Source organism: Rhamphochromis longiceps, linkage group LG8 (assembly GCF_057381845.1).
Source record: "Rhamphochromis longiceps isolate RC_006_pf linkage group LG8, R_longiceps_female_GT1.1, whole genome shotgun sequence".
NCBI classification, from domain to species: domain Eukaryota; kingdom Metazoa; phylum Chordata; class Actinopteri; order Cichliformes; family Cichlidae; genus Rhamphochromis; species Rhamphochromis longiceps.
Window position 1 is genome coordinate 11,902,487 of NC_140564.1, and position 26,176 is coordinate 11,928,662.

General features: G+C 40.7%; 1 protein-coding gene across 3 annotated transcripts in view; it reads right to left on the reverse strand.

The window, feature by feature from the left end:
- Window positions 1-4,468: 4,468 nt before the first annotated feature.
- LOC146663149 (somatostatin receptor type 2-like) overlaps window positions 4,469-26,176 on the reverse strand; it is a 41,768-nt gene continuing 20,060 nt past the window's right edge. Inside the window, exons 1-4 of one of the 3 annotated variants that reach the window (XM_085415738.1) lie at window positions 16,114-16,339; window positions 12,474-13,159; window positions 11,742-12,067; window positions 4,469-10,783 (exon numbers count right to left, since the gene is read on the reverse strand). In XM_085415738.1, coding sequence (XP_085271864.1) covers window positions 10,352-10,783; window positions 11,742-12,067; window positions 12,474-12,855 — 1,140 coding nt within the window. In that variant the 5' untranslated portion in view covers window positions 12,856-13,159; window positions 16,114-16,339 and the 3' untranslated portion in view covers window positions 4,469-10,351. Of the gene's footprint in view, window positions 10,784-11,741; window positions 12,068-12,473; window positions 13,160-15,442; window positions 16,045-16,113; window positions 16,340-26,176 lie in introns of those variants that run through there. The other 2 variants (XM_085415737.1, XM_085415739.1) reach the window with 2 other exon arrangements.

The window sequence follows — 26,176 nt, forward strand, 5'->3', positions numbered from 1 at the left end:
TGTTTTCTATTTAGGAACCCTCACTTTAGCTTCTTTTTCCCTCTCTCTGCTCTTGTGGTGTCATCACTGTAAACTACCTACAACACCAAACAGTGAGTCTAGTTAAAGCTAACAGTTAGCTGGTAAATGCAATAACACTTTTGGCCATTAAATGCTTCCTCTCAGAGTTAAGGGAGACAAAAAAGAAAGGAACAAATGCAAAATAAGACTTACTATGGGACTTATTAATCAGAAAAAATAGACAGACACATCACTTGAAAACACAAAATCTAATGGTAATTCTATCTATTGCTAACATGACAAATACGTGATGTTGGGGTTTTAATAGTGAGGTGGAATGAGTAAAACTGCATGTCTGTTATCACAGCATACCGAATAATATTTCTTTGTTTTATGCTGATTTTGTGTGTGGCCATCTCTTAAACTCATGCACCGCGGCGTTGAATATATCAGAGTATGCTGCAGGAGCCTTTGACAACATTCTGAGCAAAAATAATTTATGCATGAATTATGTAAAATGCTTGTTTGTGAGTATGATTAAAACTAAGCGCTTTGTGATTTTACATCCCAATTTAATCTATCACAGAAACCCACCAAATTTCCATTTATTTTGTCAGTACCTAATTTTGTGGCGTTTCTTATGCTGATTGCATCTCAGCCTACTTTAAATTCACATTATGCAACAGAACTTTTCAAAAGACGTACAAGGAATGGTTTGATCGGCCATTTTTCCATCTGGTTATCGAAAAGGTCAGAGAGGCGCGATTATACCCCTCTGAAGCTTTGGCACAGTGCTGACCTACAATAATAAAACCAGGGGAGCATGGTCAGCGCTCACTGACATTTTTTAGATTGGCATTCAAACCTAATTCTCATAAAGCTTCAGCTGACGAAATATGGACATGAAAAATCTCCCTCTACTCTGAGCATTTAATCCTCATTTCCATCCTCTCACCTGCCGCCACCACAATAAAACACCCCCGAGCACGACATTCATTATAGAATACATTACTTGTTTTTCGGAGTGGAACTGCAGCGCAGCCTGGCACGCCGTTCTGAGTCGTGAGTCATTCGGAGGCGACTCAGGCTGGAGAGAAAATGAGAAGTGATATGAGGGAATGGTGTTGCACGTAGGCTCACTGGTGTGTGGAAGGTAATAGATTGAGCTTTGACTGTTTCTTCTTGCCAGGGAATGTCCTCATAACCCCACATGAAACTAAATAAAACACACATTTTGACCTTGTCACAATAAACCTAATACGAAATAATAAATGAGAAGCTGTAACTCAAGTTTCCTAATTGCAATTATGTTCTTGTAGTTTGTTTGGGGTTTTGGGGGGATTTTTTTTGCAATTTTGACCTTGAACAATAGTTCTCTAGGCTTTTAAGGTCTTATAAATTTTCTTTTGGTCAGTTTTGGGTTGAATTTCAGTCAGTGGTTTTGGAGATCTTGTCAAAAGTGATGGAATGATTATATTCAGCTTTTGGTTTTCCTGTATTACCATGTGGAACGCATCAAATTGGACACTATTTCCTTATTCTACATGAAAATTATCCCAAACACACTGTCAATACAGTAAACGCATACCTGGATAGAAACAATGGAATACTATCAGTCATGGATTGTCCCCCCAGAGCCGTGACCTGAACTTTACTGAAGCAGTGCTGCATTATTTTGACAAAGAAGTGAACAAAAAGCAGCGGAGATGTCCTTCAAGAAGACTGGAGAACTATTCTGAAGTCTACATATATTCAACTTGTTTATATGTTAACAGGAAGTAGTAGGATTTTTCTATCAGGAGTAGCCCTGCTCATTTGATCTCCTTTAGAACAATAAGAAATCTTTTCGAATGTTACTCTCATGTCACAAAACCTCCCCCCGAACACACAAAAAAGACCAGATCAGCCCTGATACTGTAATTGAGTGCTAGCTCCCTCTTTACAATTAGGGCAACTTTATGATTCATAACTGGAATCAGAAGATTTTAAAGTCTTATAGAGAGCAACACCCAAATTTCCCTTTAAACAAAAGCCACACTAACAGCACTAGTACTGACCAACTGCTAATGTGAATCAGCACACGTGAAGAAGTTCCAACTCAAAAAATGGAATAAATGTCAAGTTCAGAAAAGATTAACAAACAGTTACATTACATTTCATTATTTTTAGCAGTGTAGCCAGGGGCAGACTGAAACAATGCGTGAAGCCAGGAACTGGACTCCATCCACTCTGCTCACACAAACCCCAGAGTTCCCGTAATTATATTCCTGGATGTCCACTATGTGTTTTCCCTCTTTTTTGGCAAATAAATAACATTCTAAATGAAGGCGAAAGAAAATAGAAGAGTCAATAACTCTGGAAAAGCTGTCCAGAAAGATTCATTTCATTTTTAAATATTTTCCGTGCTGAAAAGAAGGACTAATGAGCCTGTCAGGCCACATAAAACAATTAGCCTATGCCTTATAGACAGAGAATGAGATGCAGATTTTACACTAATACAATGAAAAAATCTATATATTCAGTTCAGCTAAGTATCAGCTGTTTTACACACTTTAACTGAAACTGAATAAGCCCTGACAATGCAAATAAGCTTAAACGGTAAATTACATAGCTAGTATTTTTGTGTTAGTGTTTCAGCATACATTTCTTTTATTTTTCCCTCTTACCTCCACCTTTTCTTTGACTTACTCAGCAACGTATCTAATGTTCAGTAGAATTCGGTTTGATTTATATAGTGGCAGGTCACAAAAGTGACCTCAAGGAAATTCCTATTGTAAGGTAAAGACAGCTAAAATGTTAAAAACGTTGCACCTGATGTGTGGATTGCAGAAGTTCTTATTTTGCCAGAGCTCAGGTTGAATAGCTCAGGCAGGTCCCTCACAGGTAGTTTGACAATAGGACTTGTTATTTAATCTACACACATTTTTTTATGAAATAGAAGTAGAAAAGTTAGACCACACAATTGTCTAAATTATATGAATGTAAAAATCTGTTTTCATGGCTGTTGTTTGTCATGTTTTGTTTTAAATGACTTATGCAATTTTACTACAATATTTTTTCCTAGCTTTAGCTAGAAGATTTAAACCTAATAAAAGTTCTAAGGCTAACATGGACCTCAGTCGAACAGGGATAGAGACCTGTCAGCGACACCATGGCAACGTTGCTACCATCGCTCCATCGCTAGAGAAAAATGGTGTGAGTGGTCGCTGTGAAATCAGTAAAGAACCAGCCATGGTGGCCTGGAGAGCAGTCAGTGACCCTAAGCGAAAATGTGCAATACCTAATGGGTTGAAGAGATATTGTTGGGGGGGGGGGGGGGGGGTGCTCCTGTACCTGCATGAAATTGTTGCCAACAGGTTGTGCTACCTAAAAACTACATTTCCTCAGAGATTGTATGAAAAACGCTGACTTGTCTGTGTACACATTTACCAACTACTTGCCATTTTGTAGTGAAAATGTGAAGAATGTGCTACGGTTGAGATTGTTCGTTGGTGAACTCGTTGTTGTTTGTGATTAGGCGCATTTTTTACTTTTGGTAACCCCCCCCCCAATATCTCAGTTTTCGATTTGTGTCACCATTTTTTGAGTTTGACTTGGTGCGCAATTAGTATTTGCCAACAAGTCGGTGTCTTCCATACAAACTAGATTGATGACAGCAATCTGCTAGCACCGAAAATGTTTTTTGTTGAGTGACTTTACTCAGTGACAGCCAGGAACTTCCAGGAACATACTGCCAAGTGGTCAGTGAATCCTTTATTTTGCCTAAGTGATCGGAAATCGCCAACTGGTCTCTAGGCTCGTGTGACGGAAGCAGGATTTATGGTCCTGCGAATGTGTCGGTCTGTGTACACGTTTCCATTCAGACGGCAGGGTTTACCCACCCCAGATCTCCTAAAAGTTGCTGTCACTGGAAGCAGATGATGTAAACGACTGCGACAAATGTTGGAATGTTGGCCAGATTAGAGATGGGAGTGACAGCGCGGATCTGGGAGCTGTGAAAGAAACTTCAAAGATAAAAAAATGCATCGTGCCGTCATCTGTCACATGACCCAGCCCTTGCAAGTCATGGTTATCTGTCAATTTTAAGCTCACATTGCGACATTAACATTTAGGAAGCCTTATTTGCCATGACTACTATCGCAGAAGACGACGCTAAGGATGGGGTGAGATGGATGCAGGTAATCAGCTGTGGCTCCTGAAAGAAGCAGCGAGAAGATATGAGGACGCTAATTAGCTTAACATGTTACGGAGATCCTGGTAGTGCTTATTTGCACAAACACAAAGTTCAAAAACATAAAAGAGGAATCATAAATGTAATACCTAGTCAGACAAATACATATCAAAACACTATCTCTGAAATGCACTAAAATCAATGCTTAAATGTTATATCACAAATGCATTTTTTATTCTCAAATCAATGGTTTAGTGCTTTAAATGTTTATCTTTTTAGAAATACAGCTCATATTTTACAGTTTATAACAGCACTTACAGTAAATGCTGAGTAAATGATTATGGAAATCTCAATACGGTTGGAATCAGACATCCCCCCAGACAACAGGAATGTTAATAGCTAGGCAGTAGTCCACACTAACACATACTCACAGCCAAACGTGCATTCAGTAACTCACAAACACACCAGTTTAACCATGGCCCGCATTTTAATTGCAGAGACAAGGACACTGACCTGTCCATTACAATCATTGATCACGTTATATTCTACAGTATGCAACAACAGAGTCACAAATAAACATCAGCTTTTGACATTAAAGCACACAAACAGAAGCTTTGTACGCTGGGGAGATAGCAGTAAAAGTAATACACTCTACATCTCTGTTATGTTTTAGTTACCAACATCTAGAGTACAAAGGCCTTTGGTTGGTTGGTGTCTGGGGAGTAAGGGTGAGAATGAAGTTTTGTTGTACACTGATGTCTTTACATGATTGGGTTCAAGGCACATCAATAAAAGTAACAGCACAGAAATGTACATAATCACGTCTGCACATGGCCGGTATCAAGCAGTTTATTACTAGTTGGTGTAGTCAGGATTATAGTGTGATATTCACCCAGAATCTCCTGATTTTAACCTAAAATGACAGAAAAGTATGGCCTATTATGAGACTAGGGTGCATGTTTATGCATTTTCTTTCTGTGTATTACCAAAAACGAAAAAAGCATCACCTAGTAAAGTGTGTAACACTGGTTTTGGTTGGTACTGTGATGCAAAAAGTGGAATATTAAGCCACCATCCCCATGCAGGAACAAACAGAAGATACATACTGAATGTTTATAACGAAAGGTGCATCCTCAGGAATGCACTATTAGCCCTTCGCAAATTAACGAATGTTTCCAAGGAAAGAAACGGCATACAAGAAGCCAGAGGTCTCCCGTGCCTCTGCTTCTGCCTCTCGTCTGTACACTATACAGTGATGGGCACCGGCCTTGAAAGGCAGACGATTGCCCTTTTCACATTAGGTGCTGAATTGTACCCAGCAAGTAACTAACCAAGATACCTGCTAATTTATTTATTCATTTTTAAAATTTTTTGTGAATAAAATGACCTAATTCCAGGTCTTGACTTCACAAAATGACAAAGAAAGCAGCTACTACAAACAGCGTCTCATTCCCCCGGCTCTCCTTTGAGCACTACATTTACACTGGCTTTGGCACAAACTATCTTCACCAACATCTATTAAACACCACGATGGTCCCGTAAGTACATTTAGCATGTCCGAGTAGCCAGTGGAAACGGTGTTTTGTGTGTTTTCTTCAGTATGGTTCAGTACATTTCGTCGTTCACTTTAGGTGGGTGTAAAAAGTGCGTCAGCTCACATTTCACTCCACCAGCCGTGAATGTGACTGAAAGACTGAGAAAGAAACAGACAGAAAAACACAGAGAGTTCAAGTAATTAACTCTGGATGATGGGAGATCAGTTCTCACACTGCAGGCTTGAAGACGCTAAATACCTTAACTGCAGTGGGTGAGGATCTGAAATGAGTCTTTTCACCGCGGTGCACATGTTATTTAGTAAAGCAGAAAAAGGAAAACATACTAAAATATACTGCATGTTTCATTACGGTTCCTGTTTACTGTTCACTCTTTGATTGCTGTTACATACACAGTCCGGTCGCCATCGTCATTTCATGTATTTTTCAGACTATGGTACAAGGATGTCTGTGTGACAGAGTATGAAACAGGGCTAAAGCACATTAAATCACAGCATGCCTACAAACTTCCATAAACATGATTCATAGGGTATCTTTGTAATCCTGTTCTGACCTGTTACTGAAGGTGCGACTGACCCTGCTGGAAATACTACCTGCAGCAGTGACAACACAGACAGAATGTCACGACAAATTACTGGGTGTGTTGCCTGCTACAAACTGGGACTTGCCTCTCTGTGTGTGCAGAGCCTCACATTAATATTATTAGGAGTAGCCTCTTCTACCTCATCTCTTTTGATTGAATTGATTGCGAGCTTCCGGCCTGACTGATATACTGGAACCAACTCAATCTGACAGTGGAGCGTGTACCCAGCAATCTTGTTGTTGCTGTAGAGGCTTTGACAAATAGTCTGGGAACCAGGTGTTGTGAAGGTGTCTTGTGGAAGTGGATGTGAGTAAAATCATGATAGCTAGAACAGAACGGGATGTGTTCTGTGGACGTGGTAAGGGTTTCTAAATTCAGGCTATTGTGAAGATCTTTTTGCTGAAGCCCATTTTGCTCATACAGAATAAATTATATCTATATTGGTCATGTTTTTGCTAGCCAGTTGCTGTAGGTAAGTTAAAATTAGTAATGATGGACGATATAAACACTATCTGATATATAAGAAGACTTCCAAATCAAAGAGGCTAAACATATCCTGTAGCCCTTGTGGCTCCATGGCTTTACTTAATCTAAGCCCTGACTTTAGCATGCTAACATCTTTACATTGATAGCAGTTTATTATGCAGATATTTATTGAACATTTTTACTCCTTGCTAACATGTTAGCTTGCTAATGTTTCTGACTGAGTTGCAAATTCAAGGAAAGCTAGCATGCTAACATGCTAAACACAATGTTAAAAGGTTAACACACTCGCTAAATATCTGTATAATATAATTGTCAGGATGTCAGCATCAATGAGCGCCTACTTTTCCAAGGGCTCTAGTTCCAGAAGGGAATTTCTCCAAGAAACCTTCATATTAAATGTTTGAAGCCTTGACCCAAGCTGAGCAGCTACCAGGTGAACTGTAACATGAAAATCTGTTTATATAAATACTTTGAATGGTGAAGGAACTACTACATTCCTCAGCAAATATCTCCCAAACTTCCTGAATTTAATCCTTGACATTACTGTAGTCTTTTTGAATGAATTTTATAATTTGTGTTGTGTGTGTTTGGGATTAGGGTTTCTTACGTTTCATGCTCATTAAGTGTTAGTGGGTTTGAACATTTCCATTACAACACCAGCTTTAACTAATCAGAGGCATTGCTGTTTAAATTTTGGACATCTACTTTTGACTGATTCAGTATTATGTAGGTCATGGTCAAAATCCTGATGAAGACTATGAATGGAATTGGCACTTTTCAAAACTCACTATTTTATTTTGGGCCTTATTCTGGACAGAAAAGTCATGTTTCCCTTATACCATGCTCTCTATTCAGCTCTGTATGTTCTGGAACACAGAGTATCTAACTAAATATGTATACAGGCGTTTAAACCTGCTGAACCAATAACTTCTTTCCATTAGTTTTGCAGGTAATTGGATTTTAAACCACATTATCAAATAGTGTAAATGACAGACCTGACGATGGCAATTGATGGAATGTTAAGGGATCGCCAAAACATCTTAATTCATCAAAGAGGTCTGATCAATTTAGCAAAATAGTGAACTGACAGACCAACACTGCCGAGGCTTGAACCACCCTGCAAGCAACCCAGAGTCTCAAAATATAGATCTAAATATATATAAATGTCCGGTAATAATAGACTTGGTCGCAAATTTGAGCTATAGCTGTCTACTTATTATTTCCGCTCTTAATTCAATGCATTAAATGCAATTGAGAGATAGTGAAATACTATTCAAAATATGTTGATCATAATGCTGTTTGCCATATACCGCAACAACAAACTCTAGCGACTGTGAAGACCAACTACATGTGGTTTTAAATTTGTTTTGACCTGATATTTTCATATATCTAAACTTTGCTGAACTGTTCATTTGGACATAAAACTTGAATGTGTCCGGAAATGTGTGACATATTCCCAGCAGCAGTGTCCTTGATTTTAAAAGAGGGGCTATTATGCTAATTTCCAACTCCATGTCATGAATTATTCTTGGGGTTTACTAGAGTAGCTTTGCGCAGTAAAAGCTCAAAATTATACCATACTGAGCATTGATGCAGCACCTCATTTCACCCTCTGTCTGAAACAAGCTCTAGTGCCAGTTTTCTTCTGATTGGCTGCCCCTCGCAAGCAGAAGGTCTGAAAAGGCAGAGCTTCGTGCTCACAGCAAGAGCTATAAGCCTGAGATGATAATTTTAGGAATATTCCGTCTCACTGACATCCTAGAGAGCCGATTCTAGAAAAAACGAATCACGAAGACCAAATGTTTGGATCTTAGATGTTACCTGTACATACACAAGCCTCATTATTTCAAACTACATGTTTAATATGGACATCCATCACACAGGAAATCAACAAAAGCACTCCATTTAATATTCCTTAAAAAAGGACTTTACGGAAGTGCAAATGCATCAATTGTTACTAGACTATGCTGCCTCTCGTGGTCGTGTTTCTTATTACCATTTAGCAAACAAGTCCACGACAAATGACTTTTTAAATGTAATACACTGTATAAACTGCATGTTTGAGCTATCCTTACATTTATTTATGAAGAAATACATCCCGGCTCTGGAAACACTGTCTTTGAAGAAATAATGCATTATTTTTCAAGTTGTCACCTTGATCTCTTCCTGTCAGTCATGCTAACACAGCACACTTCAGTCTTCAAAGCATTGTCCTCACGTGTGTTGTGTTCTCAGCGCATACACTGCATCCACAAGCTTTAGTTCTTTTTTTATGTCTCTGCGTCTCCTTATCCATCCATCTCTCTCTCCTTCCCTGTTCGGTTACATGACACATTTGTCCGCCTTCTGTGAAATTTCGGCATCTTTGCAGGCACACGCTGGCTGAACCAAATGTGAGTCTGAGCAGAGTGTTACGACATTAAATTGGGAACTCTTACATTGCCAAAACACAGCACTTTACACTTATGGGGGCTCTTTACAACGGCACAAAGTAATGTAAAGTTCAGGATACGGTAAAAATACTTTTGATGGGACTTTACAAACTCAGCAATACACAATGTAATAGCAGGTTTTTCCTTTAAAATTGTTTTTGATTTCAACACATCCACATTTGTGAAGTTTCCCAAGAGGTTGAGAGAAAGCCTTTTTCCTATGCACAAAGTCAAACTGTTGTAAGGGAACAAGGTTAGAGACAGACACAGTTTCCCATTCTTTCACTAAATCAATAATCCAGGATGTAATATTCAGAGGTTTGCAGATCTGTAGCTTCTTCCATCTTGATACCAGCTAGAATGGAGAGAAAATAACATCCTTTGTTTGTCGGCTTTGCCGTTTCGTTGCCCCGCTGATCATGTAAGACCAGACTAATCACCTGATATGAATAAAATATGAGCATGAACCTTCAGGTTGTAGACTCAGATTCTTATCTTCGAGGCTCTGGGGAATTACAGAGCTGGCTGTTTTCAATCAAATGTTTTGCCTACTTCTCTCCATGGTACTTCCACATCCGGAGAAATCGTTGCCTAAAGTTTTTTAGCTAACACACACACACACACACACACACATTTTAAAAAAGAGAAAAAAATCAGTCAACTAGAGCAAGGATGGTACTCGGTCCCCTCAGACTTCTCTCTGCCATTGGAGTACTATCCAAAATATTTCTTCGTCCTTTCCACCACGCTCCACTTTCACATCCTGCCTCCTCAAGATCATTTCGGGCAACTCCATAAAAGCTTGAAGCTGGCAAGCACAAATAGCATTCTTATAAATGTTTCATGTCACTTATCTCTGAAAAGTACTTGAGTAAAATATATATTCTTGCTCTGCCTTAGGGTTAATAAGCTCAAGTTGCTTCATTAACCCAATTAACAAGAATTTTGAGCTCGAGTCAGTGCACTTCCCCTGACCTTTAAAAAGAAATTGTTTATTTTTCAATTCGACTTTGCTCATGCATCAGTGTCCACGAGCAGTTCTTACATCATCCGTTTTCTCATTTGTGTTTTAACTTGGGGTTACCACAGTACACTGGCAGCCTGTCAGTCTGTTACTGGCACTCCTTTAAATGCTGGTCTGCAGTTCGCCATTGAGCAGGGTAGGATTGTGAGTGTACAGGTTGGCATTAATAATCGAAGCTTCGTTAATCATCTTGCTCCTGTCTGCCCTGCTGTCGCTGCGCTCTACCTCATCCAGGCCTGCCACCTTTTTCAAGCACAGAACATTCTGAAAACTCTTCTTGAAGTTGTCTGACAGGAAGGCGTACAAGATGGGGTTGGCGCAGCTGTTAGCGTAGCCGAGCACCACCACGAAGTCGAACGTGCTCTTCACAGCAGAGGTGGGCTTGATTGAGCCGGTGACAGAGGTAACATTGAAAATGTAGAAAGGCAGCCAGCAGAGGACGAACACCGCCACCACGATGGACACCATCCGGGTCACCTTGCGCTCTGAACGCTTACGCTTTGTGGAGCCCACACGCAATCCGGATGACTTCACCTGGCAAAAGGAATGGCTGTCAGTGGCTTAAAAGTTCCCAAATAAAAAAGTACAGTGTTTCCATAGAAACATCCTAGTATTATCGGGTTTTTTCCTAGCTGGGCTAGGTAGCCTTTCAGGACTAGCTAGCCAAAATCAAAGTCCTATTACCCTGTTGTAAAAACAACAGTGATCTATGGGTTGATAAAATTGTGTCTACGGACACGTTTTATTGCAAGCCAACATTAAACTAATGACAGAAAAGTGTTTAAACAGACATTATTAACATATTTACATGTTACATGTTAGCCGCCTAGCTTAATTGATTCTGACGATTGAGGACTCTGGAATGTACTAATAAAAGTGCACACTCGGTATGCACAATGGCTGCCATCTTGGCAACGAAACAGAAAGGAAGACACTACTAATCAATTTTCAGCCACTAGCAAAAGGCTGCACTGTAACTGAAAATAGCGAGTTCAGTGCTAAATAGCTAGCTAACTACCAGGGAACATTTTCAGGTTTCAACACTCTGTGTTGTGGCATTATTTGATGTTTATGCATGATAAAGTGATTTAGTAATATGTATCTTCAAAAGACTGTAAATATTCCCAAAATGCTGTAGCTGGGAAAAGAACCAGATTTCCCAAATGCAAATCATGTGGAAATTACTTCAATCACAAAGTATTTAGTATGCATAGTGTCATAAGTGCAAGCATAGGATCAAAGGATCTGGATTAATGTTCTTTTCCTTTATGTATGTACTGCATATTAGTTGAAGCAAAAAAATCTATTTAGTTAAAAAAGAAAAGGAGACTGTTATTAGCTTTTTTTCATGAGACAGTGGCAGTGTTGTTGATTTCTGAGCTAACATTTCAAACTAATTGAAGTGGACCACCAAAACGTTGAATCTGCAATGTAACCAAATCTTGTTGGATTTTTGTTGTGTAATTTAGAGCGTGCAGTTGTGGACTCTTACCTTGACTATAATGAGCAGGTAGCACATACATATAACTGCCAGCGGCAGGAAGAACCCAATGAAGAAGGTGTAGAATATGAAGGCCGTGTAGTAGACATCCTGAGGCTCCGGCCACACAATGCCACACACTGGAACCTTGTTCAGTCCACTGAAGATCAGAGTTGGCAGGATGACTAACAACGACACACCCCATACTGTGAGGTTAATTAGCTTTGCTACACGGGGTTTCCGCCATTTTGTAGACTTAATAGGGTGAACCACAGCCAGGTATCGATCGATGCTCATTACCATGAGACAGAAGATGCTGGTGAACTGATTGAGAGAGTCTGGGATGGTGTAAAGAATAAGAAAGAGCAGAGGAGTGGAGAAAGGTAGAAGTTGAGTTTAGACTCAGTAACACTTGATTAAAAAATACATGTATGCTGCTGTGAGAACCGATGAAAAAAACGAACACAACCAGTTTTTGCTTATAGTACAGACTAGAAACAAGAAATCATGTAAACGCATCACATTGTATCTATTTCATTACCTTTCTTTAGCAAATGGAACACTTTAACACCAGGTCTGATGTGACTGAGCACCAACTACGTGTTGGCACGACTTCAGTTATTTAAAACAGTTTTTAATCACATTTTTCAACCGAGATTTGACATCTCAAATGGTTGTTCAAACAGCATCAAAATGTTTGCCGAGTTTCCGCTGTGAACCATTAACCATATGCTTTTCACCCACCTACGCTCAAGATCATTCGGCACAGAGCCTCTCCGAAGGGCCAGTGCACCAGCGCCAGCTGCAGGGCGATGAATGGCAGGCTCATCATGCACAGAACATCTGCCACTGCCAGGTTGAGGATGTAAATGTTGGTCACCGTCTTCATTTTGGCGTAACGTAGAATAACATAGATGACCAGGGTGTTACCACACAATCCCACAGCGCATACCATGAAGTAGATGAAGGTAATGACCACTGAGCTGGTCTTGTCCTGGTGATGCTCCTTGTCTTGGGAAATGTTGAAGCCCAGGTCGGAGTCATTCCCTTGGATGTCGTACCAGAAGGGCTCAGGGATGGAATTGTTAGGGGAAGTTGGGAGGAAGGGCAACTGATCCAAGGCCATGACTGCTGAGAGCAAAGTGGTCTAATTTCCTAAAGGGTTATGGGTTTCTCTAATCCAGGGTACAGTGATGATGGGAAATATTAATGAGTCAAGGGTTCAAATGACATGTTTCAAAGAACTGCTTTTACTAATAAAAGTTACAGAAATACATTTAAAAGAGGCTTTGAGTGATGGATTCAAGGATAAAGGTAAGAGCCTGGGGTCCTGGGAATATAAGACTTTGACTTCCAAGGGTGTGGGGCTCTAGGGATAAGGATGACTCAGAAATTTTCACATAGGAGGAGCATCAATTATCACATCTCAGCTGCAGAGAGACAGTAAAAGAGAAGGGTGGGTGGGGAGAGAGACAGCAGAATAGAAAGCAATAAGTTGGGTTGAAGAACAGGGACCATTTCGTTTGACAAAAAATAATAACAGTCCTCCAAGATCCATGGCAACAGTTGCAAGGTTACTTTACATAACTGCTTTCACACCTCACTAGAGCATCATGTACAATATTCTCTCTAGAGAATCCTCTAAATAGTACCTCTATATGTTGTGTGTGATTATCCTTAATGCTGCTTATTTCGCTCACAGCAACATTTTTGGCACGCAGCAGCGGAGAGGAGATAGCCAGCACTAAATTGTACATGATGTGCAGTTTCATAAATATAACATTTTTGCCACTTTCTCCTTAATTTGACACAAAAAGAAAAACAGTAAGTAAACCAACTATGGGACTGGGAATTACCTCAAACATCAAGCTGTTTACTTATTGAAAAGCCAACATTTGCATTTGCACATTTTTGCTCATATGTCAGGCAAAGGTAGCACAGCCGACAGGAAGAGATCAAGGTGACTGTGTGTTTGAATTTGATGCCTTTTTTTCTTCCTTTCTCACTCAGACCATAAATCCTGTGATGCTACAGGTCGGGGGAGTGTGCTAATATGTGTTTACGCCTCCCCCACCTATGCATACATGCAAGAAAGAAAACAAAAAGGACGCCTGAGCAAGAGAACGCCAAGGGCATCGGGGAGCTGAAGACAAATGTTTATTCAATTGATCTCGAGGACAAACAGCTCTGACACTGGAGCGAGATCAGTCACTCTTCCCCATCCAGTGACAGGTCTGGCTCAGCAAGGACAATAGTCCACTTCTTGCTTTCATTATTTACACGAGATGGGCCTGTGTAAAGCTGTTTAGATAATCCACTTTGAGTAAACAAGGTCATAAAAGATCACAAGTATTCAGGAGATGGCAAGTGAAATGCTTACATCTCTGGATCACACTAGACATCATTCCACAAACTGATTTTCTTGCAATTAACTGTTTAAGCCCTTAAAACCTTGCCTCGCCTTCCTCTCATGGACAGTTTAACATGTAAAACTTACTAATTTCAGATTAGTTTCAGTGTAGACCTTCAGTGGAATCCTTTGTTAGACTAATTATTGGTGTCTACACTGTTGTTTCATGAACATGGACTGTGCTAGGAATCAAAATTTGGAATCTATTCCTGCTTAGTGGTCCTTGTTTTAGCGACACTTGTGGTTACTGGTGGTAACTGCAAGCGCCGGAACGGCGACTCAAACTGCTACCCCCCCCCCCCCCCCCCCCCGAAAACCCCCCCAAAACTACTGAACAATAAAAAAAAATGTGTTTTACAAAAATCACGTTTGAAATTAAACACGCAAAACTGAGATATTCAGTTGAGAAAAAATAAATAAAACAGCAATTCTCTAAAATTAATATTAGCATTTGTTAATAGATGAAGCTCTGCTCGCCACAGTTGTCTGTGAGGATGGAGTGTCAGAGAGAGAGAGATTTTATAGTGTTATTTGCTAGCAGGAGGAGGGATGCGCAATTAGTAGCTTTTTTTGTAATTTAATTATAAAGCAGGATAATCACATTTTTAACTTAAGCAGGGGGATTTGGTTTATTAAAATAATTGCAAAAGAAAAAACATCCAATAAGCTTTGCTTCCCACAAAAAATGCTGGATGGGTGTCAGGAGCTGCGTCTTGGCTCAGCTCTGGCTGTGCGAACAGTGATGCCGAGGAATCGGCAGTGGCACGGCTCAGCCTCACAGCTTACCTGCAAACTGCGCGCCCAACAGGAAACTTTCCATCACATCGGCGCGGAAAACAGCGGCTGAATAATGAGCAGGTTTGGTTTGTCTTTCATCTCAGTGACAGGGGGATGAAACACGGCACCGAACCTTTGACTTATTAACCGACAGATAGAGATATTTATTTGCCAAGCAGCTGCTGTCTCTGGATTGCACCTGTTCCAATGATTTTTGCATGATTGCCCTAATCATTAAAGAAAATCAGAAACTATATCAGAAAGAGACGCGCGGCAATTTTTTTCATTTTATTTGAACATTTTCTCTTGCCAAAGACTAAGCAAGTAGAAGTAAGTGAAATTCCTCCATTATGTGTATGCGCAACTTCATCATAGCCTGAACCTCGCCAAAATATAACTTACATCAGACTCCCACTAAAGTGCGCACAAGCAAAGCAAAGTGCGCACATGAATGAACATGATTTTTTTTAAAGATCATAATAAAAATCGGATCAGTCTCATTGCCCCCACCAATTTCATCACTTACTTTTCCACAGAAAAATACCATCCTCATATCACGTCCAGAGTAGCAAAAGTGTCCCGAGAACCCGAGAATGCGAAGTCCTGCCGCCCCCGAAGCGGCTCTGACCTACTGGAAAGCTGCATCCCGCCAGCCTCTCCATCCACCTGCTCCTAACTTACGCACGGCGCCGGCATTCAGTCGCCCTAATCAGAGCTGCTGATCGCGCTACATCTCTCAGGCCATTGTTACCTCCGAGAAACAGTCCACGTTTGTAAAAGGAAAGACTAAAACAAAAACAAAAAAACACAAGAGAATGAAAAATAAAATAAGGTGGCGTGCGCTCGCGAGTGTGTGTCCAACAGGAAAGTCTTGGCGAGGAGTCAGACAGAGCGGCAGGACGCGCGCAGCACAGAATGGAGAGAGAGAGTGTTTCTGACAGACAGAGAGAGAGAGAGAGAGAGAGAGAGAGAGAGAGACGGGTCGAGTGATAGATCAGCAGCAACATGTCACTGTGCGTCGGTGTCCTACAATTTGCTGATTTCCATGCACATGAGCTGGCTCTGCTTCTGCTGTCCTTTTGAAAAACCCTGCACAACTCCACAGCTGCATGCTGGCTTCTGTATCAGTGTGTCTAAGAGATATATTTAAAAAAAGGAAAATTAATAAACATTTGGAATATGGAAAATTGCACATACCATTTTGCAGGGAGCTTTTGTTCTCCAGCTGTGTTTCCTTTTGTGATGTGATGTACTCAAGGAAAAGGAAAAATCAACCCCAAGCTGCTCAGGAAAAAAGGAGGTAATCACGCTGTCCCTCCAAATTCATCAGGTTCAAATGAAGTGATCTCAAGAGCTTCACTGTCCCTTTCAGGCGCCCATCACAGGCACCGGTGCACCCCTCTTGTCAGCCAACAGCGATGGCACTCGGATTTGAGCACTGAAGCCAATCCAAGAGCCAATCTTATGTCTTTATATAAAGGGAGCGTTTTCGAGAGAGTGCAGATGGCGGGTATCTTCTGTGACCTCTCTCAGTGGAGAGCTCCGTGAGAAAATGTCCCGCCACTTGTCTCAACATAGCAACACAAAAGTGCAGCTATTATTACTGCTGTCCTATCAAAGATTAATAGTTCTATTTATGTCCAAATTGAGGGACTGGGGCTCCTCAAGGAGGTCACAATGTAAGAAAGTAAGTGGAAGGGGGATTTTTGAGGGGTTCCTGAGGCAGAGATAACCCATCAGTGTATCAGTATACTTTCAGACAGGCTACTGGTTCAAGTGCATGTACTTCAAAGAGTGCTGTATTCTGCTTCACCAAGGATAGCAACAACTCAGCAATATTTACAGTTCATTTTTATATCATTTGTAAGGTTGGAGTGGTTCAAGTATCCCTGTATCCTTCTAGTATGAATAGCCACAAGATACATAAAAAAAAAAGATTGATACTGGTTCCACATGTAAATATTAAGCTAATAACATAAAGTTATAGTCAGCACTTGGAACAATAACAGAAACTTGTACTTGTCTTCAAACTGAATGGAAGCCAGTCTAGCACCGTGGCCAGTTGTTACTTATACACTTTTTTAGCAACACCCATTCAGCTGCCTCTTTATGCAAATATATGATCAGCCACTCACATGACAGCAATTCAACACATTTAGATGTGTAGACATGGTCAAAGTGACCTGCTGAAGTTCAAAGTGAGCATCAGAATGGGGAAGGAAGGCAATTTAAGTGACTTTGAAGTGGGCCAGCTGGGCTGGTGCAAGCTCTTCAGAAACTAACAATGTACTGGGATTTTCTTTACACAAATATCTCTCAGGTTTACAGAGAATGGTGTGAGAAAGAGAAAATATCTAGCGAGTGGTAGTTTTCTTGGTGAACATACGTCACTGTTATCACAGGTTGTAGGAAAAAAATGCCCAGGCGACATTGAGCTGATAGGAAGGTAAAGGCAAGTCAAATAAACACTTGTTACAACCAACAAGAACAAACTCAGTCTGCAGTTGACATGACTCATTAGAGCTGGACTACAGAAGATTGGAAAAAACGTTCCCTGGTTTGATGAGTCCAATCAAACCAATCCAGTACTAAGAAGGTCATAAGGAATCGAGTGAGGGTATGTCCATATCTTAGCTATAAGCTAAGCTAGCAAATGAGTGCACATCCATAGCTTAGGTAAACCTTCTTTGGTTAAAAATTCACATTTTGTTTGATCTATCTTGTCAACAGTTTTACAGATATGGATGACCCCTGCGGAAAATGCTTTTCTGGGGTTTTAGGGGATATTTTTCCACTTTTGTTTTTGTTTGTTCTGTTTTCTGCTAAGGTTAGCTAACAAGCTCCTAGATGTGGCCTTACTGAAGAAACAGAAAAGCATGATTGTGCGGGGTTTTCTCTCTCTTAAACTTGTGACATTATAATCTCAGAATATCTCAGAATATTATTTATTTTCTCCCTAAATCCAGACTTTATTCCAAGGATTCCTTTTCTTTATAAGAATATTTCCACATTCTGTCGTAAGCAACACTTTTAGAGCTATTGGTAGCTTTTTTCCTCTTCTTCTTTTTTCTTCTCCTTCTTTTGAGTGAGTGAATACTGTTATATTTTTGTGTACAGCATATAAATAGAAGAGTAGAAACAGTTGACATTTTGGTGGCAGACAGTGAGATCCTAACGGGAATATAACTTTCTCTGCATCTTTGTCAACAGCGAATGGTGCCAGGCACAAGAGTGACGAGCTGGAGTCATTCCCTCTACAGCTTGAATCAAGAGGGTGGTTCTGAGACACAGCATCACTCAGAGCAACGCAATTATTTCCATTTCTGAGCTCTGTGTTACGACACTTTATTTAACACTGTGCAAATTAATCTAGCTATTGTTACCGATTTCCACTGCACGGCAAAAGCTAATTAGTCTGTTTGCTGTGTGTGTGATCTGCAAACCAATGCTTATCAAAAAAAGAAGAAGAAGTTTTTTTTTAAAATTGATTGTCAGCTGCTCAATAACGCCGCCCCGAGAGGATCCTGCTGTCAGCTGAAACTTTATTGAATGCTGTGCTGTTTGTTGAGCCATGATCTTATCTGCTAACGTCACACACAAACACACGTATGGCCTTGAACGTTCATTGGTTAACCCCTCTCTGCTCGGCCTCAAGCCCCCCGTCTAACACACGTTTGAGTCAACATGAAGCCTCGTTTGAAGTCCACTCATGATAAGGCCTAGAGATCAAATGCTGAGATCAGCTGACTTGCACAGACAGGAGAATCCACTTCTGTTCACAAAGCAGTTGCAGACAGTTTGGACTAAAATCTGTGTTTTTTCATAGAGTCCAGGATCGTCTACTTTTGGGCTGTGAGAGAATCTGAACAGATTCCAGGGCAGACACTGATGGAGGACTGCAGCTGCTGTTGTTGTGTTGCTGATGCTTTGTTTTTGCTGTTCGTACAAGGTGTTGCTGGATACACTGACGCAGCTAAAGAAAAGTATCAAAACCATATACACCTCTTTTTTTCCTTCTGCAGCCCAGCAGCTTGCGCCTGTCACCCTGCCATAAGATAATTCTTTCACCTTCATCCCAGGCTCGTCGAGCACACGAACACGTGTTCAAAGTGAACGAGCGACATATACGTCTTGACGCCCTCGTGAAACTCAGCCAGAGAGAACGCAAGCATTCCCTGTGACACATTTTATCTGCTGTTCATCACCTTGACTCCTGGTGACATCTCAGTGCTCTGGCGTGTAATAGCATGTCGTTCATGTGACGTCACTGGTGCCAAGAGCAAGTGCCAAGGTGCTGAACATCGACCGGATCACGCGGCAGGGGCAAACAAAAAAACCCTGCTGGTTTCAAAGAGTTTTGATGATTCTGTGAAAATGTTTCTGCATGAATGAGTGAGTTTCTTTTCATCTATCATAACAGCAAAAAAACAAACAAAAAAAAGATACAGAAAAAAAGACTGCTTTAATTTGGCATTCATGCTAAAACCACTCCAGACCTTTTTTTTGCCCCACATGAATCTTTAAACGTTGTCAATATTTTGGTGCTTTAGCACTCTGCAGAGCAGATTGTCAGTGTCACCTGAGGTCAGGGGAAGTTTTTGCATCATTTCCTTTTTTTAATATATTTTTGTGGTTTTGTTTTTTGACATATTTTCTGTTTTTAAATAGAACATTTATAAGACAGGACGATGCTATTTATCTTTTTCAACAACCCATCCATGGCTCCTCTTGAGATAGTCCCGAGAGGCCTGTTCAAGAGATTTTAAAGCTGATTTCTCAGTGCAGACATTTTATTGTCTGAGGAGTTGGAAGTTGGATGTTCAGACTTAAGATCCTATTCATTATTAAATGGAAGGCTGAGAGCAAGGCCTTGTATAGATCTGTTTTTCAGAAGTTTCCCAGGCCAGACAAAAGTGGAGGGAAATGGAGAGATGCAAGGCCCTTACATGCTACAGTGTGCTTTTTTCTGAATTGCAGGACCCCTCCCCCTGCCTTCAGTTCCCTGGAAATAAGCATGGCGGAGGACCATGGTGGTCCGCCCCAGTATCAGTTTGAGCTGCTGGCTCTACCCCAATATTGCCTGAAGCCAGAGCTTTCAAAGCAAAGGCAGTTGAGAAGCTGTCCAACCATCTGCAGCCATTCCTGAGCCATATGAGGGCCTGAAGGGTTTGGTGGTGCTTTTACAGCTGTTAAATGTAAAATACGATAACCATTGTGCCCAAATTTAAAAAAAAAGTATGTTAAAGACTAGCAAAATTTAAATAAAATACTATGAAAATGGTTTCATAAACACACAATCAAGGCTCCATGTCTATCTCTTATTATGCATTAACATGGGGGGAAAAGTAAGAGGTGTGGAGGAAAGGAACAAAACCCCCAGCAAACAACAAAGCAGCCAGATACGTTAAAAAGACAAACACAGCTCAAAAGGATGAGCTGGTGTGGAGGTGGGTTGCAAAGTGGCCTGCAGATTTCAGCAATGGCTTTGGCATCTTAAACTGGGTTTTGGTATTTAAAAAAAGTACTGAGCATTTACAAAGTGAGTGTAATGGCAAGATTGTGTCTAAGAGATGGAAGTTCAGCGAGTAAGTAAGTAAGTAAGTAAAATTTTATTTATATAGCACCTTTCAAGATAAAAATCACAAAGTGCTTCACAGAAGCTAAAACCTAAAAATAACAATCAACCAAAAGCAAGGATACAGGCTTTTCCAGCGGAACATTGCCCAAAGCATCACACTGCCTCCGCCAGCTTGCTGTCTTCCCATATTGCATCATGGTGCCAGGCGTACCCCAGGTAACCAAATAACACCCACCCACCCATCAAGGTGATGTAAAAGAAAAATGATTAATCAAACCTTCTTAAATTGCTTTGTAGTCCAGCTCTGATGCTGGCACATTGACCAGTCCGCAACTATGCAGCCCTGTACACAACAAACTGTGATCCACGGCACATTTTAACACCTTTCAATCAGAACTAGAATGAACTTTTTCATCAATTTGAGCTACAGTATCTCATCTGTTGTATCGGACAACAGGCCAGCCTTTGCTCGTCACATGCATCAGTGAGCCTTGGCTCCTGAGATGCTCTGATTGAGTGGTCTAGAAATCACAATTTGGTCTTTGTTAAACTCGCTCATCCTCACATTTGCCCATTTTTCCTTTGAACGCACCAACTTTGAAAGTAAATATTCACTTGCTTCCTAATACACCCATCCACTAACACGTGCTACGATGAAGATATAATCATTGTTATTCACTTAACTGGTCAGTGGTCAGAATGTTATCCCTGATTGGTGTGACTTAAATCTGGAACAGCATTTTTTACTAAACAAAATCCAGTAGAGAAAATGTTGGTGGTACTGTAAACACCATGAGTCACAGAGCACAGAAATAAACTGTCCATCAGGCATTTCTGGTTCATTTTATCCCTTGAAGTCATGTAAATTGCCTTTATACAAGAATGCTACACAATACAATTTCAAAATTCTATTGCACGGCTTACAGTCCTACATTGGAAGCTTGTTTCCATTATAATGACTGTTTGCCAGACTGCCACTGTAGGCCTACATTTAACGTACACATGTATGACCTACAGTGTGTTTACATGCTTTTCTGATTACAAGCTGCGCCCTGTCCTGTGAGTAAATTACCTGCAGCTAAATATCATCACTTAGCCAATCTGCCAAGAGTTTGCTGTGCAGCTCTTGGCAGATTGGCTATGTCATACTGAAATGAACAGACTTCACTTGTGTTTACAAAACTGTGCTTTTTTGACAATCACCTGCAGAAATATCCACACCTATCAGCGCTATTTGGCGATTGCGCTCATCATTATTTTGCACCCATTTAGTAAATCTGGCCGTAAAGTGTTAAAAGGTATCAGCTGAATGATTAGCTCATGTGGATCAGTGGTGCAAATGGTTGTTGGGTACAGCATGTGGAGCCATCAAATTAAGACTTTTTAGAAAGAATCTAAACATAACACGTTTCATCACAGTGCCGTTATATCGTTTAAAAGTTTGGGGTTTAAAAAAAACTATCCAGGATTTCAAAATGTCTCTTTTGCTCTTTGTATTTCTGATTTCTCACTAAACATTCCCTTTTATTTCTGTTTTTGTTTAAAGTTCTAAAGCACTTTGCAATCACTGGATTTGCTTCAGAAATAGCATTTCCTTTTGTTGTTATCAGCCCTGAAAATTGGCTGTTGTACAGGTGAGTGACCTGAGGTGCACTGATCCACTCTTTTGTGTGAGTGTACTTCTAACAATGGCACACTGTGTCTGTTACCTGATGAAGAAGTGTGGGCAGAGTGGGGCTGGAAATTTAATAGTGAATGTCATGACACTGTCTGCCCCTTTATAGCTGAAGGTTTGAGTGCAGGTTCGGCTATTGTTCAGGTCCTACTATTTTTGGAGCTCGGACAATGCGATGGCTGAATAATGGGGTAGAATAAAACAGTTGAGAGACTCACGCAAGCAGATCGAAAAAATACAGATGACTGATGCGAGAGAGTTTGCACAGTGATGTTTACATGGCTCCCGCTTCTTTTTGTGATTAGAAGAATGTATTCCGTATCCTGCTGTGTGAGTATACCCGAGGAGGAAGAAAAAAAAGGCTAAAAATGTGAGTTTTCAGCATGCGGTGCGTGATTGGCAGTCTCTCTGCTATCTCCTTTACTGGAGTGTGCTGATTCTACCTCTGTGTGCAGAATAGCGAAAGCCTTGATCAAGATCAGTGACCGGGGTTTGTGGCGTAACGGAGAAGCTGAAGCCATTGTGATGGAGTGTAGGGTTTGAATTTGGTGGCAAGTGCAGTTTTTAGGAGATAAAGGAGCTTAAAAAAGACTGGCTAAAAATGGACACTATAACACTGCCACCACCTGAAAGTGAAACACTGGAATCCACCTGCACATCCTTGCAAAATAAATATTGCTAGACGTTAATGGCTAACACTTTTATAGTGTTCAATAAAAAAAGCTCCAAAAAAATGGCAAGACCAAACTTACTCCAATAATGGAAATGATTGTGTTTGAAATAGGTTCTTCGAAGACGGGGACCTGGTCCGTGACCGCTCGCAGTCATTTGCAGTCTTTGGTTGTCATCGACATGCACAAAAATTACATTAAACAGCCAAACTATGAGTTTGGCCACAAATCATGACATAATTGCTTCAAGGTGGTAGTTTAAATGACAAACACAACCTGGCTTTGCGAGTTTGCTCTACATTGTGCAGCTTTTGGCAGAGTCCTCTGTTCCAAACAGACTCAGGTACTCTGGAGTACCTTACATGAAGAATGTTTTAACTGGCAAGGTAAATGGTAAATGGCCTGCATTTGTATAGTGCTTTACTCAGTCCCTAAGGACCCCAAAGCACTTTACACTACATTCAGTCATTCACCCATTCACACACACATTCACACACTGGCAATGGCAAGCTACGTTGTAGCCACAGCTGCCCTGGGGCGCACTGACAGGTGAAGGTGAAGAAATTCTTTAAAGCTGAGAAATAATTTAAATTTTGTTGTTGTTTTTTTTCCACATTCTGATTCCAAGGTGCACCCCACCCCCTTACTTTAGTGTTCCCGCCCACAACTGACCAGTCAGTTTTAACAGCTATTAACATGAAATAACATAAGAAACATTTTTCACAACCAAATTCAGTTCAGTGGGCCATTCAGCGGGTCGTTCAGTGGGTCTTTCATTTATTTGGTCATTCAGTGGGCCGTTCAGTGGGTCAGAGGCCAAAGGGGCTGGGGGGGTTGGATTCCCATTAATTTTTCACTTCACTTTTGACCTGGAACACCACAGATATAACAAAGTTGATTAAAGCACTCAAAATTCACTTTTATATGTTCAAGTGTATAGTGTGGATGCCATTAGGCCTTGAGGCAATCAGATGTAAAACAAAAATTTATGAGTTTTTAAATTTGTAAATCGGTCAGATTTGACCCGAACACCACAGGAAGGTTTTGTAGAAGCTTAAGTCGAGACTGGAAAGACTAAAATTAGCCGGTGTTGTCAAGACAACATGTGGTGAATGCACTTTATACAATTTGCATGTCACTGGTTTGTTATGGTTTATGCAAAGCATCATTCTTCTGCATGCGTTCAATCTAATTAGAAATCCACTTGGCAAAACCACATAGGAAAGCAGTTGAATGTGGCCAATAGGAATAAACAACTGAGCGTTATCTGCATAAAAATGAATGTTTAGTTTATGTAATGATGGTGGCATGTTGTCAGGATCCTGGGTCTGCTGACCCAGCGTTTTTAGTTCTTTGTGATTCATGTATTTTGTACTCGTGTGATTTATTCTGTGGTTTCTAGTTTTGATCCCTTGCCCTTCATGTTTCTCTGTGCCCCCTCTGTTCTGTGTAAGTCTGTGTTTCTTGGTCAGTGTCTTCGCATGTTTTGAGTTTCTTGTGTTTTCTGTCTCTCTGTATTGTGAATTATGTTCTCATGGTTGGTCTTTTGTTACTCCCTCGAGTCTAGTTTCTTGTGTTCCATGCTTAGTATTTCCCTCTGTGTATTTTGGTTCTAAGAGTCCTCTGCTTTATGGTTTGTCTCTGTGTTTCTTAGTTGCTCTGTCTCCCCTAGTCAAGTCTGCATCTGTGCGACTTCCTGTTTTACTTTGAAGGTCTGTGTCTCATGTGAGTGTATCCTACTTTGCTTCCTTGTCTCGTCAGTTCTGATTTCTCCCAGCTGTGCCCTCCTTCTGTGTCTCATTCCCCTCGTTACTTCCCAGTGTATTTAAACCCTGTGTTTCTCTGAGTCAGTGTCGTGTCGTCCCTTATGCTGTGTGGGTTGCCCTTTGTGTTAGTTTGTGGTTTCCCAGTTTAGTTTAGTTTGTCTTGTATACTCATTTTCCCCTGCCAGCAATTAAAGCTGTGGTTTTGAGTTCATCCCTGGTGTCTGAGTCCTGCATTTTGGGTCCAACTCCTGCCTGCCACACAGCGCTTCATGACACATGTAGTGAGACAGCAGTAAAGTTCACATGATGAGTGTGACAACTTCACAATAAAAGTCCTTTTCTGTGCAGATATCAGGGTTAAATCTATGAGATACAGCAGAGATCAGACCCACTGTGGGAGTCAGACTCATGTTAAGTGTACACAGCCAGGAGGAACGCTCCCAGAACTTGAATTAAAGTTTAAACACTCTTGTGCTCAGTGTCTCTATAAGCAATATTTTAGAGATGCTGTGCAGAAACATTTCTCAAAATGTGAGTCATCCCTCGATACCAACTATATTGTATGCTTCTGTGGTTTTGCAGTGGCCAGCCTCTGACCTGAGTGTGTCAGTGGACACGTTTCCAGGGCCGGCACGATGCACTCATGTGAAGTGCCACTTAAATCCCTTTTATAAAGGAGCTGATGTTTTCTGCACCTGAGAGTCCCTATAGTTTTCAGTTAATTTTCACACCACTGTTATAAGTACAAATTGGGCTTTGGAATTATTTGGAACACAACAAACACAGAAACCAAAGAAACACAAATCGCTAAACCTCAGCTGAAGCAGACTGACCTGGATTATGATCAACAACAGCCAAGCATCAAGCTCAGTTTATGTTTCCTGCCCCTCTCCCACATTCAACACACATATCGCTGTATTACATTAAGTATCATATTACAACTTACTAAATGCAAAAGTTCATTTTACTATTATGTGAAATACTTCAAAAGGATCTTTCAGTTTGATGACATGTTTGCTGGAAGGAGTAAATCAACTAGAAAATGTGATTTGATGGAGCATGTGGGCAGAGGCAGGACAACAGCTGATCCTGAAAGATACCACCATCACCTCAGGGAAATGGTGGTATTCCTGTCCTGAGCTGAAGCTCGAGAGGAAAACATTTGCTGCAAAGAGCGGGATTGTTTCATGGCAGGCTCAGAAAATGTGGAGCTAAAACTACAGCTGATCAATCAACGGTTCGGAGAAGAACTAGCATCCTGGAGATAGTGTTTGAGTTATGGCTGTTCGGCTCTACATAATGCAAGTTAAAGCTCTTTGTTACAGCCATTAATCACTACTGTCTCCTTTATAGTTGTTTTGATTGTTCGGAAGGTAGAACCATTCATGCATCGGTAGGAAAAAAGTCCAATACTTGTTTTTTTTAGGGGGGGTTAAAGATGGCTGCAGCAGATTCATGGATAGACCCTGTTAAATGGTCTGTGCCTAGATTATTCTGCAGGTCACAAATACAAAAAAGTAGTAGTAGAGATTCAGCTTACTGTTTACGTTCACTGCTGTCATCTTGGACT